This window comes from Myotis davidii, unplaced genomic scaffold (assembly GCF_000327345.1).
Source record: "Myotis davidii unplaced genomic scaffold, ASM32734v1 scaffold909, whole genome shotgun sequence".
Classification (NCBI taxonomy): domain Eukaryota; kingdom Metazoa; phylum Chordata; class Mammalia; order Chiroptera; family Vespertilionidae; genus Myotis; species Myotis davidii.
The window spans coordinates 420,200-433,090 of NW_006299490.1; the positions used below are offsets into that span (position 1 = coordinate 420,200).

Consider the following 12,891-nt stretch of genomic DNA (forward strand, 5'->3'; position numbering starts at 1 on the left):
AAGAAAAAATCTTAAAAAAAAATTATTCTCAATAAATTATGGCTAAGTTTCAGCAGAATATTTATAAAATCAACTCTGAGATGGTGTTGATAGTGTTATCTTGTTACTTTTCTAACAATAGTAATTCATTTATAAATTATCTCTCAAAAATTCAAGGAATGTGAAAAATTATAATCCTGAGTTTTCTATCTGCTCAGATTGTAGAAAGCTGAACACTGACTAAATATACTCTTAGTAAATTAGAAAAAGTAATTAGTAAAAAACCTCTGTTCAAGAGGCAAGGCTAAAATAATAATGTCCTTTTATGCAAGATCAGTTCTGACAAAAATTCAGTTTTTATGACAGATCTTGAAGTAAAATGGTGGTACAGAAACAGTAAGCAGGTTGATAAATAGGAATCATAAATCTTGATCATCACTGAGATACAAGACCTTGCATTTACTTAAGTATAAGGATACACTGCAAGTTTTTAGGTATACATTAAACCAATGAAGAAAAACATAAAATGAAAAAATATACCCACTGAATATATCTGATAGTAATATCCACAGTCCCTTAGTTTTAAATTTAAAACTTGAACTAAAACATTAACTCACGTAAGTTCATGTAGTTTTTTGCTCTTTTCCTGATCTGTAGCTTTCAACTTCTCATGTTCTACTCTTAGGCGTTCCTGTTCTAACATCATTTTCTGGTTTTGGCTGACAAAAGGAAAAGAAAACCCCTACATCATCAATCAACATCACCATTTTCTGAATGTTGTCATTAAGACTTTCAAACTCTTAAATTCTATAATCTCACTAGTCAAACAACCAATGCCTCCTGTGGTCCCCCCTTACTTCCCCGTAGGTAGAGTTAAGAGGACCTGGCTACATTCAGCAATACTAATGCTTTTCATATTTTGGTTTAAAACCATGATTTTAGCCATCTATATCTTTCATTTCCCCAAATCCTTGTCCCTAAATCCATTAAGTATTATCAACAGTAAGATACACGTCCCAAACTTTGTCTTCATTTTTTCTTATGCTCCTTTGGTTCCTCCTACTCAAATCATGACATAAGTACAAACCTCCAATTTCCATAAATTCTATATTATATGCATATGGCTACAAAAGTGGGGAAAATGACTTTTTGATAAATGAAGAAGACAACTTCTATTTTTTTTAAAATTTAAAGCCCACAATTTCCAATATAGTTTTTTCAGTTAAGAATATTTTTTAAGAGGAATGAAATGATTTGAAAAAGACTGTGGTTTCTAGTTGCAATAACGGTTAAAGTTTTGTGTGTTTTTTTTATTTTTACTGAATAGTTACATCAAAAGACCCCCAAAATATTTTTCCCAGGAACTCAGAAGTTAGAAATGAACAAATGTATTTTCAAGTCAAATATTATAATTTCAATGAAAAATGCAGGTATCTAATAGAACATATTATCTACCAGTAACCAATTATTTCCTTTTACCTAAATAGTCAATCTTTCTGAGTTAGTTTTTAATATTTAGAGGAAAGAAAAATATACTTACTCTTGAAGATCAGTAATAAGTTTTTCTTTTGCCTCAACTTCATCTCTCAAGCTACTAATTTGTTTCTGATGAGTTTCTCTGTGGCTTTGGATCTGCTGTTCAACAGCTTGCTAAAATTATTGCGGGGAAACGGATATTAAATCAGACTAATGAAAATAAAAATGATGAATTAAAGCCATTAGAATCCAATTACATTAAACTTACCTTAACTTCATTTGCAGTCTGAACCTTATTTAAGTGCTCTTTTTCCATTTCATGCATTTTCTCTGTTTGGACAGGGAGAGAAAACAAGAGAGGAAATAAGCCTTAAAGTTCTTCATTTAAACCAAGGAGAAAATGGCTTTTATGAGAGACATGTTCCTTAGCAGTTCTTAACTTTAACCTATCCAAATGCCACACAGTAAATCTTGCTAAGCTCAGCAACATACTGACTTAGATCCTTTGTGTTGATTGATACTATGGTTACCTTTATTTTCTTTACCTAATCTCAGAACAAATGGGTTAAGGCACGGTAGGGAAATGAGACAGCTTTTTAAGTTCCTATGTTAAGATATGTGTGTGTATAAATTTCATACGTATGTGTGACCTCGTAACTTTGTGGGAAATTCCCAGATTGGCTACTTCATATTCAAACACAACTTCAAAAATGTTTCAAAGCCATATTAAAACACATTATTTGTTCTCTATTTCAAGTTATCCCGATTCCTACTATTCATTATCAGTGCAAATACAAATTTACAATTATACTAAAGGATAAATTAATATAGACACAACTCAAATAATTAGAAGTTAATACCTTGTGCTCGAAGCTGGACTAGTTCTTCACTGAGGGAATCAACAGATTCCTCCAGCAGTCTTTTCTTTTGTTCCACATTTTGAAGGTATTCAGTCAATGATTTAATTTTGGCTTCATGCTTTTGGGAAAAATGTAATGATATAAAGTGGAAAAATTCTCACGTACGCTTTTTATTATTAAGAATATTTGAAAATAAGCAAGTTTTATCGATGTATTAATATATAATACACTCAAAGACACAAACCTAAAATGTTCAGGGCACAATTTTACAGTGAAAAAGAATTTAATCAATAACATAGTCATCTGTATAGCTTAAAACACTTGTAAGCAAAGGCACTAAAGGCTGAAAAAAAGAGATATTGTTTTCTCCATATGGTATTACCTTCTTCCCTGCATATACAATTCCTATTCTTGGTGACTGGCCTCATTCAATAAACTGGAAAAGCCAGAAAATTGGCCCTGCAGTTTTGTCTACCCCAGAATTCCTCTCGATTCTTCAACAATCACATCTTTCTAGTAAATCTATATACTTAACATATACTTGTTAGCAAATACAACCCAGTCAAATCATTCATGTTATTATTAATGCAGCTAGACTAGGAAAAACTGATAAAATTAACCTATTTTGTTACTCAAAATAACCTATGGAAGTTTGTTTTTCTTAAAATTTTTACAGTAAATAAAACTTATATGTGACTATTAAAAATAGAAACTTTTTTTGTTAATACATACTTGAGAGATACGAAGCTGGCATGCTGCTAACTCCTTTTCATTTTCTTCCATTTTTTGGTTACTCTCAGTTTGTGTGCTTTCTAACTGTTTGCAACGTTTTACCATTGTTTTTACTTCTGACTTCATTTTGCTAATGTAGAGCCTTGCAACGGTGAACTCTTCATCTATCATGCCAGTTCCCTCAGGCTGCTATGAGGAAACAGTGAAGTAAAAAAAATAAATAAATAAAGGAAAAATATCCAGTGCGATTACCAAATTAGACTCTAAAATCTTAGAACAAAATTAACTATATTTTAATATTACTCAATATTCATAGGAATTCTGGAGTTTTTCTTTTATGAAATATATTTGTTTTTAAAAAGGGCAAATAAAATAGAGCTTAATTTTTGCCTTCCTTCCTTTCTAAACTTAATGCTAATATATGTCTACACGGAAAAAAGAAACACACACCTAACAAACATACCAAAAAAACCCTGATCAATTCTACCTCTTTCAATATTTGGATTTCCTCTTCCATGCTCTTTTCAGTAAATTTATTGTTAATCACATGTAACTCCCAGTTTAAAACTTAATAGATATGAGTGTTTAGGTGGCATAGAAATGACGACTTTGAAGTTCACCAAAGAGGAACTGTGGTCACTGTACATTCTATACTTTCATTATAAAATTCCAGTATAATACTTAGTGTCAAAATTAAGTGGAGCTTGAGAAGGAACAAATAAAACTGTGTTTGTTCACAGATGACATAATTATTAAAGAAACTCCAGGCACTAATAAGCCATTATGGTAACATCGCAGGATACAAGGTTAACATACAAAAGTCAATCACTTTCCTTCCCTTTCCCTTTCCCTTTCCTTTCCTTTCCAACAGCAACAAACAATAAAAATTTGAAATGAAAAACACAATGCCATTTACATTAGTGCCAAAAAGAAAAAAGAAACACTTAGGTATAAATGTAATATATGTACGATCTCTATGAGGAAATTATAAAACACTGATGAAAGAAATCAAATAACTAAATAGATGGAGATATTCCACATTCATGGATAGGAAGACAATACTGGTAAAATATCAGTTCTTCCCAAGTTGATCTGTGTATTTAATATAATCTCAATAAAAAATCCCAGCAAGTTATTTTATGGATATCAACAAATAGACTCTAAAGTTTATATGGAAAGGCAAAGACCCTAAACAGCCAACAATATATTAAAGAAGAGCAATGTTTGCCCTAGCCAGTTTGGCCCAGTGGATAGAGCATCGGCCTGCGGACTGAAGGGTCACAGGTTCGATTCTGGTCAAGGGCATGTACCTTGGTTGTGGGCACATCCCCAGTGGGGAGTGTGCGGGAGGCAGCTGATCAATGTTTCTCTCTCATCGATGTTTCTGACTCTCTATCCCTCCCCCTTCCTCTCTGTAAAAAATCAGTAAAATATATTTAAAAAAAAAAAAAGAAGAGCAATGTTGGAAGACTAATGCTACCTAACAACAAGAATTACCATAAAGCTACAGTAATCAAAATGATGTGATATTGGCAAAAGAATAAATAAATAGATCTCTGGAACAGAATATAGCCCAGGAATAGATGCATGCAAAGACAGTCAGTTGATCTCTGACAAAGGGGCAAAGGCAATTCAATGGAGAAAGAATAGTCTTTGCAATAAATTTGCTGGAGCAAATGGTCATCCCCATGTAAAACAATGAGTTCTGACAGACATATCTTTCAGGAAATTTAACTCCAAATAGATCATAGACATTAATGTAAATGCAAAACTAAAAAAAAACTTCTAGAAGGTAACACAGGAGAAAATCTAGATGACCTTGAATTTGGAGATGAGTTTTTAGAAACGTTAGAAACATAACCCATGAAAGAAAAAATTGGTATGTTGTACTTTGTTAAAATTTCTGCTTTGTAAAAGATACTGTTATGAGAAGAATATAAAGATAAGCCACAGACTGGTAGAAATATATGTAATTCAAATGCAAATTAAAGCAACAATGAGATACCCCTAGACATCTATCAGAATGGCTCAAAACCAAAAAGTAATGACATCAAATACTGGTGAAGATGTGAAGTAACAGGAACTCTTACTCATTGCTGATGGGAATGGAAACTGTTATGGTCACTTTGGGAGTTTCTTACACAGCTAACATAGTCTTCCCAAACAACCTAACAATCATACTCGTAGGTATTTTTATCCAATTGAATTGAAAACTTATGTTCATAGACAAAGTTGTACATGAATGTTTACAGCAGTTTTATTTATAACTGCCAAAAACTGAAAGTAACCGAGATGTTCTGCAATAGGTGAATGGTTCAACAAACTGGTATATCCATATCATAGGCTATCATTCAGTGATAAAAATAAGCTACCAAGCCACAAAAAGATATGGAAGAACCCTTAAATGAATACTAAGTGAAAAGAGCCAGTTTTTAAAAAGGCTACATACTATATGCTTCCAACTATATGAAATTTTGGAAAAGGCAAAACTATTGAGAATTTTTTTAGATCAGTGGTTATTAGGGGTTCAGGGGAGGGGTATGAATAGAAAAAGCAAAGGAGATGATAGGTGATGTTACGAGGTAAAACTATGCTATGATACTGTAATGGTGAATCTATATTATGCATTTGTCAAAATCCTTAGAACTGTACACTCAAAGAGTGAACCATAATGTAAAAATCACAGAACAAGTTAAGTGGAACTCAGCAGGGTTAACAGGAAAAGAATTACGTGCAAATGACAAAAATACTGAGGATCCATAGATTTCTTCTTAAAGAACTATCTGCAAGGATGACCTGCTTTCAAATGCTATTATAGTGGGGGGCAAAAAAGGAGTCTAGGAGTCAGTAAACCTGTATTCTATCACTTTGCGACTCTTTATTTTCTGTCTTTACCACTTTTATTTTCTGTCTTTACCACTTTTTCACTTAAATTACGATTATTTTAACATGAAACAAAAAGATTTTTCTAAAAAGAAGTTGAAAATCTACAAAGCAAATTTTGAACAACAGCTTTCTAGTGTTCAATGATATAAAATAAATCTACTTTTCCATCCCCAAAGATTCCCACATAGCTCCAACATCTCCCATTACTTTACCATGAAAAGGATAGGACAGAATATTCAAACTGCTGATGAAGAGATCAAGTGAAGTCACCAGTATTTAACTATAACACTTTTCTTTTTTTTCAGTGAGGTTGAGCTGACATTAAAAAATGACATATGAGAGAGGTTGTAAGAATCTTTGCCTCCATCAATAGACAGCAGCTCTGAATAACAACCAATAGAAGGAATGTAAGCTCCATACTGAAAACCTTTAGTTCATTTCCAATTCTTGCTAAATTTGGCCTTTAGTATGCTCTCACTAAAATTTGTTCTGTTTGTAACTATAAGTAGGCTTTAATGAAAAAGGTGAAGTCCAAACAGATACTTACTGCAACATACAAATATTTCATGCTCTATATGTTTTTGCAGTTAAGAGTCTTAGCTTACCTTTTGGTCTAAGTTTCAAAATCTACGAGGTCACTCACTTTTATTTTCTTTTTAGTACATGCCTAGTGATAACATACCAATATTATTATCCAAAAATAAATGTAATAGAAAAGAAAAAGGCATAGATAAAATAAGTGTGGCCAAATTTTGACAACCGATAACTCTGAGGTTCACAGTATTTTCCTCAGTTATATGTTTGAAATTTTTCATAATAAAAGTTAAAGAAAAAAATTAATTAGCGGTGCTCATCTTTTCCTTTTTAAATGATAAAGCAACTACAGGCCAATTCATTTATGAGTTTATTTCCTGAGCTAATCTTCGCTATTGTTCCAATTATATACTGTCATGTATTGTAATCTATTAGCATAATTTCTAAGTGCAAAATCTTTATATAGAACATGTAGTTCAAATAAATGCTTACTGAATATTCACCTACTTGAATACCCCATCCTTTTTCTTTTTTCTCATCTATTTAAAATGAATACAATACCATCCCTCTACTACACATGACTATTATGAGGATGAGATAATGAGTAAGAAAAGAACTTGGCCCAGCCGGGTGTAGCTCAGCAGTTGAGCATCAACCCAGGAACCAAGAGGTCACAGGTTCAATTCCTGGTCAGGGCATACGCCTAGGTTGTGGACTCGATCCCCAGTAGGGGCATGCAAGAGGCATCTGATCAATGATTCTCTCTCATCCCTTCCTCTCTGAAATCAATAAAAAAATATATCTTTAGAAAAAGGACTTCATAAAGAAATAAGAATAAGAAATAAACAAAAGAATGAGCTGCATCCAGATAATTACACTTACAGTCTGGTTATTATTATTTACCTTTACGTCATTATTTCCTACAGCAATTCCTATTTCTGCAAGGTCTTTTAGTAAAGATGCCATCATCTCAGCTGCTCGTTTTTTCTGGTGGTTAGTCATTTCCTTGAGTTTCTGAAGCTCAGCATCTATACTTGCTAAAGTTGCCTAGTAGATAGGCAAAAATAAAAGTTAGTTAATCTATTAAATGAAAGATCAATTCAAATATCAACAGGTATTGACACGTCTAACACTCTCAAAAATATTATTTTTTTTGCTTTCATTTTCTTGAACTATCTAGTTCTGGAATAGCTCCCAGTTTAAACTTAAGACATATTTTAGACTTAATAAACAATGTAAAGTTGCCATACTGTGCTCCATTAAGAACAGTAGTCTGCATTACTTAACTAGAGATTGAGTAATATTTTTTGCCTTGAAATGGCCAACTTCCAAATTAATTAGATTCCATTTTCATTTACTGCCATAAGTCTGAGCAAATTAATGTTAGAATGGAACTGACAATTTTCTAGATGGTTGGTATATTTTCTTTGCCTTCTATATACCTACTTATCAAGTCTTAAGAAAGAAAAAAACTACATCTTACTGATTTCTGATTCAGTTCATCACTAAGCAATTCATATTCCTTAGTTTTGTCTTCAACTTCCTGAGACTTCTGATCATAATTGACAGCAAGTTCCTCTAAGGCTTGTAAAACTTCCTTTACTTCTTCTTTAGAGGCATCGTTTTCTGCTTGAAGGCGATTCAGTTCAGCTTGCATATTATCTTGATCCCTTCTGGTAGATGCCAGAAGCTACGTGAAAGAGTCAAGTTACCAAAGTACTACATCATTTATAAAAAAACACACACCTATTTGTTAAGCACAAAGGGGAGGAAATGTGGATGCTATTAAGTGTGGTAACAACATTAATTCATTCAACAGACTTACTAAATGTTACTATGTGTAGGCATGGTGCTAGACACTGTGGAAGAAAATCAAATAAAAACATTGTCATTAAAAACTCTACTAAAATAAAAACTCTGTCATTGAGGAATATAGACGAGAAGATTTACATAATAAATGGAATACAAGATGATATGTAGGAGCCATAAAGGAGGGACAGGAGACGACAAACAAAGAGCTTGGTAGTAAATAAAAGGGGTGAGGATATTTTTTCTAGGGAAAACAGAGGTAATGGAGAAAGTGCCAAGGATAGATAGATTTTCGTCAAGTGCAAATTAATGTACTAGAAAGACACAGGCATTCTGGCCTCATGACTTGTGTGCATAGAAATGAACGGAATTAATAGATGTTTAGAAAATTTGCTTTAAAATGTAGATTTTGGGGTAGCTTCTGAGCTATGCCTCAGCAAAACTTGGTATTGGTATATAAAATCTGAACTGGAAAGAAGCCAAGAGACTAGCAATTAGGAGGACATTGTAATCATCCAGTTAGTCAATGGTTTTTAAGTAGGGGCATATGGAAATGTGTGGGAATTATTAATAACTAAAGGTCCAGTGCATGAAATTCATGCACAGGTAGGGTCCCTAGGCCTGGCCGGCAATCAGGGCAGATTGGGGCCTTCTGGCTACCAGCCAGGGTCTCCCTCCCTTCCCATATATATATTCTCCATATATATATGGAGCAGAATGCTACTGGCACTTAGAAGCAGGATCCAGGGATGCTAAAAAATAGTACAATGCACCAGACAGAACAATATAATAAAGAATTAGGCAGATGGCCATAGGGAAGAGGGCAGGGAGGCAAGGGTTTGTGTGGAGGTAGGAAAGGGGGGGTTGGGGGGAGAAGAGGACAACTGTAATAGTGAAAACAATAAAAAAATGTTAAAAAAAGGCAAATTAGATCATTTGAGAAAGAATGCTATAGTTGAAATAAGTATAAAGATCATCTGATTGATGGTGGGTATTTCTTTCTTATTGAACCTGTACAGTCTTTGCCACCCTTCCCCAAAACAAACCTTAAATGAAGGACCATTTTTAAATGATTTCCCTGCTTTGCAGGTGAGATAAAATGAGGGTCCAACCTAGGTGACAAACTATGGAGGAGAAACTCTGAAATGAACAAGAGGTTAGATGAGGGTAGAAATGTGAAGATGTAAAAAATGACTTTATTCATTGACATTCTCATTTCCCTATAAAGTTATACCCCAACTTATGCAATTATTAAAGACAAAGTCAATGGGATTCAAAAATCAATATTTAGACCTATCCTTTAGACCTAACCTATATCTCTGTGTTGAAGTGAATGCATGAGACTAAAACACTTTTTTATATTCTTTTCTTCATTTTCACTGTAAACACTGTACTTTTCATTAAGAGAAAGGGAGTCTAAAGTTGTTACAGCTCACTGTAAAAGTCTTTTCCAAGGATCAATAAGAATGTTTGGGGGAGAATAGGAAGACAAAACAGCACTGTACCTTAAGCAAGTAAAGTAGAAGACAGTTAAAAAGAAATTCAAGAGATGTATGTTAGAGTATATTTTTTCAAAAAGTTATCCTCTCCCCTCTAGTTAGAATTCAACATTAAACTTTAACAGAAAGTCATTCTATGCTTCAACCACATGATCTATCAATCTTACAGGATATTCACAATGAAGCATTCCCATATTAAATTTTTTTTTAATGTATTCAGTATATTTTGAGCTCTGTAGATTTGTCTTTTTCTGGAAATAATATGAAAGGCATACATACAAACTACCTCTTACTGATCCAACATTTGTGTCTTCAATTTCAATGACAAATTATAAATTTTTTCAGAGAACAACATGAAAAGTATTCAACTTACCTCTTCCTGATCCAACATTTGTGTCTTCAATTTCTCTACCAACTGGCTCTGTTGATTAATTTCCTCATCCTAGAATTTCAATATAACAAGTTGCTCACAAGCTGGTTGTAACTGTTTCTTAACACAAAATTAAGATAACTATCACCCTTCCAAATTATTTCAAAACCATGTTTTATTCCGATCTCTTAAGAAAATGTAAAAACAGATATAATCTCTTTCAATTATCAATAATTGTAACACTTCTTTTGCAATAAGAAAAGAAGCTGATAAACATTTATCATGCAATAAGAAAAAAAGCTAGTCATTAAATATTTTAAATGCAAAAAGTAATTAGCAAGTTCAAAGTTATTACTGAAAATAATGGCATGAAGCCACATGAAACCTGCCATCTCTGCTTAAAACATATAAATAATACTACCTAAGAACAAAAAGCAAAACTAGAACTATTTTCTTCTAGTCTCTTATTGCTTTTCCCTCCATTCCTCTCTATTTGTTCGTAATTTGTTATTTTTCACACTACTGATATAATCAATGCAGGAAGGTATTTTTACCGTTATGTTCCACTATCTAATCTTTTACATTATCTTTTATAAGTCTTCAGATCCCCAATTCTAAGAGGCCATTTTATTAAGTCTCTCCCATGATCCAATGCCAAATTTCCTTTAGAAAGTTATTTTAGCTTAAAAATGAGGGGGTGGGGAAACATGTCTCATACAATCTCTGCACAGAAACAGATTGTGATTTGTTTTTAATACAATGATTGTCAAAAGGCTAACAGATATCAAGAGAGATGTATCTAGTCATGAGGACCAATATACATAAAATTAGAAAATAAAAATACCTAGTGATAATATTCTACAACATAATAGAACATGAACAATACTTACCTTGTCATCAAGTTGTTTGTACAATTTAGCAATTTCTTCTTCACACTTTCTTCTTTCAGCATCAGTAAAGTTTCCAGTAACTCCAATTGTGGCTGCTGGTTTATCATTGGTAATAACAATATCTTTATCCACTGTGAAAGCTTCCAAGTTGGCTTTCTCTTTGTCAAATTGCTCATCAATAGGTACTGTCTCTCCTAAAATAAGACAAAATAGTTAATAAAATTCACCTGTCTAAAACTAATTTCAATTTTATTCAATTTCAGCAGCTCCTAACCAGCTTTATCTGCTCAGTCCCTGAGATTTGAAAAGATGCAATTACCTTTATTTCCCCATCCTGTAATCCAGTCATCAAATCTTTATTTTTTCCACCCTAATCTAGGCACCTTGCCATCTTGGTGACTTTTATAGATTCCAAGTTGGCCTTTGTGCCTCTATTTATTATTTCTGGTAAAATCAGAATTTAATGTAAAAACTTTATTCATTTTTATTTGATGATGCCTAATGCCTAAAAAGTGAAAATGGATATGCTTTGTTATTTTATTTATTATACCTAAATCTCAAATTTATAAAGCAGCTCTAAATCTTTATCCAACAACTAAAAATGACAGCTTCCTAAGTTATTACCATTACGCCATCGGTTGAGTTCGTTTTCAAGCCACTGAATCGTGTTACGGAGGGTCTTATTTTTTTCTTTTTCTCTTTCATACTTCTTTTTCCACTGTTCTGCAGTTAATTCTACATTGACACAAACTGTATTCTTAATTGTTTTGGCCCTAAGAAAAGTAATTGGGAAAAAAAAGAACGTTACTGAAATTATTTTCAATTGACATCTAATCTCTCTAGGTAATATATGTATATATAGCTAAGTAACTTAACTTTCCTTGTACAGTTAACCTAACTATTCTTGGAGCTATAATTTGTAGAGTACTTATTCACACCCCAACTAAATTGGGGTCAGCCCTAACATGTGTTAATAACTTAAAAAGAAAAATCAGCAACCTGATGAGGATAAAACATGAAGTCCTATATTTTCCAATTTATTTGCAAGGTTGACTTAAGAAAGGAAATTGTTGAAGTTTAAAGATAAAGCCATCATTATCTTCTTAGGCTAATCATATCATACAGATTATTTGAATCTGGTCACTTATACCAACAGGTTTAGCATAGGATTATATATATATATCAGCTTTGTACTGTATTACCTGATTCAAATGTTTATTTTCTTTTATGGTGAGTTGCCGCTTCTTACATAAATTTGACTACATTTTACTTTAATGTGTGCTAAGACTTAATTCAAATCCAGGCAGTCTAAAAAATGGACCTTTACTCATGTGAACAATATCTATTAACATTTTCCTAGATTTAAACAATAAAAGGCCTATCTATGTTCAGATTTGTAATTGCTTAACAACAAACCTTTGGCCAAAAAGGAGTGTCGATTTTGTTTCAGATTCATTGTATGATGATGGAGAGCAGCAAATTACAATAGTGGTTCTACAGTTCCCACCTAATGAATCTTGAAGGATTCTTGTCATTTTACTATCTCGATATGGAACATACGTCTACATATAGAAACAAAATAAATAAATAAAATGTCAATGGGTTTCTACATAATAAAATTTATTACAATAATATTACATAAACATGCTATTTTAAAAAACAACAACAGTGACTTCAGTTATCTATACTAATAAAAGGATAATACTATGCTGCTCTAAAAAGGAAGGAACTCTTACCATTTGCAACGGCATGGATGGAACTGGAGAGCATTATGCTAAGTGAAATAAGCCAGTCAATGAAGGAAAAATACCACATGATCTCACTCATTCATGGATAATTGAGACCATTATAAACTT

The 12,891-nt window shown here is 32.7% G+C and overlaps 1 protein-coding gene across 2 annotated transcripts in view; it reads right to left on the bottom strand.

Annotated features, from left to right (window-relative positions):
• The window catches only part of KIF5B (kinesin family member 5B), a 79,029-nt gene that overhangs the window by 10,277 nt on the left and 55,861 nt on the right, over positions 1 to 12,891 (bottom strand). For both annotated transcript variants that reach the window (XM_006775191.2, XM_015571425.1), the window contains 11 exons: positions 12,452 to 12,597; positions 11,660 to 11,808; positions 11,036 to 11,229; positions 10,149 to 10,217; positions 7,951 to 8,157; positions 7,371 to 7,514; positions 3,048 to 3,236; positions 2,316 to 2,433; positions 1,724 to 1,785; positions 1,520 to 1,629; positions 597 to 698 (listed from right to left, as the gene is read on the bottom strand). In XM_006775191.2, the coding sequence (XP_006775254.1) occupies positions 597 to 698; positions 1,520 to 1,629; positions 1,724 to 1,785; positions 2,316 to 2,433; positions 3,048 to 3,236; positions 7,371 to 7,514; positions 7,951 to 8,157; positions 10,149 to 10,217; positions 11,036 to 11,229; positions 11,660 to 11,808; positions 12,452 to 12,597 (1,490 nt within the window). The remainder of the gene's footprint in view (positions 1 to 596; positions 699 to 1,519; positions 1,630 to 1,723; positions 1,786 to 2,315; positions 2,434 to 3,047; positions 3,237 to 7,370; positions 7,515 to 7,950; positions 8,158 to 10,148; positions 10,218 to 11,035; positions 11,230 to 11,659; positions 11,809 to 12,451; positions 12,598 to 12,891) is intronic.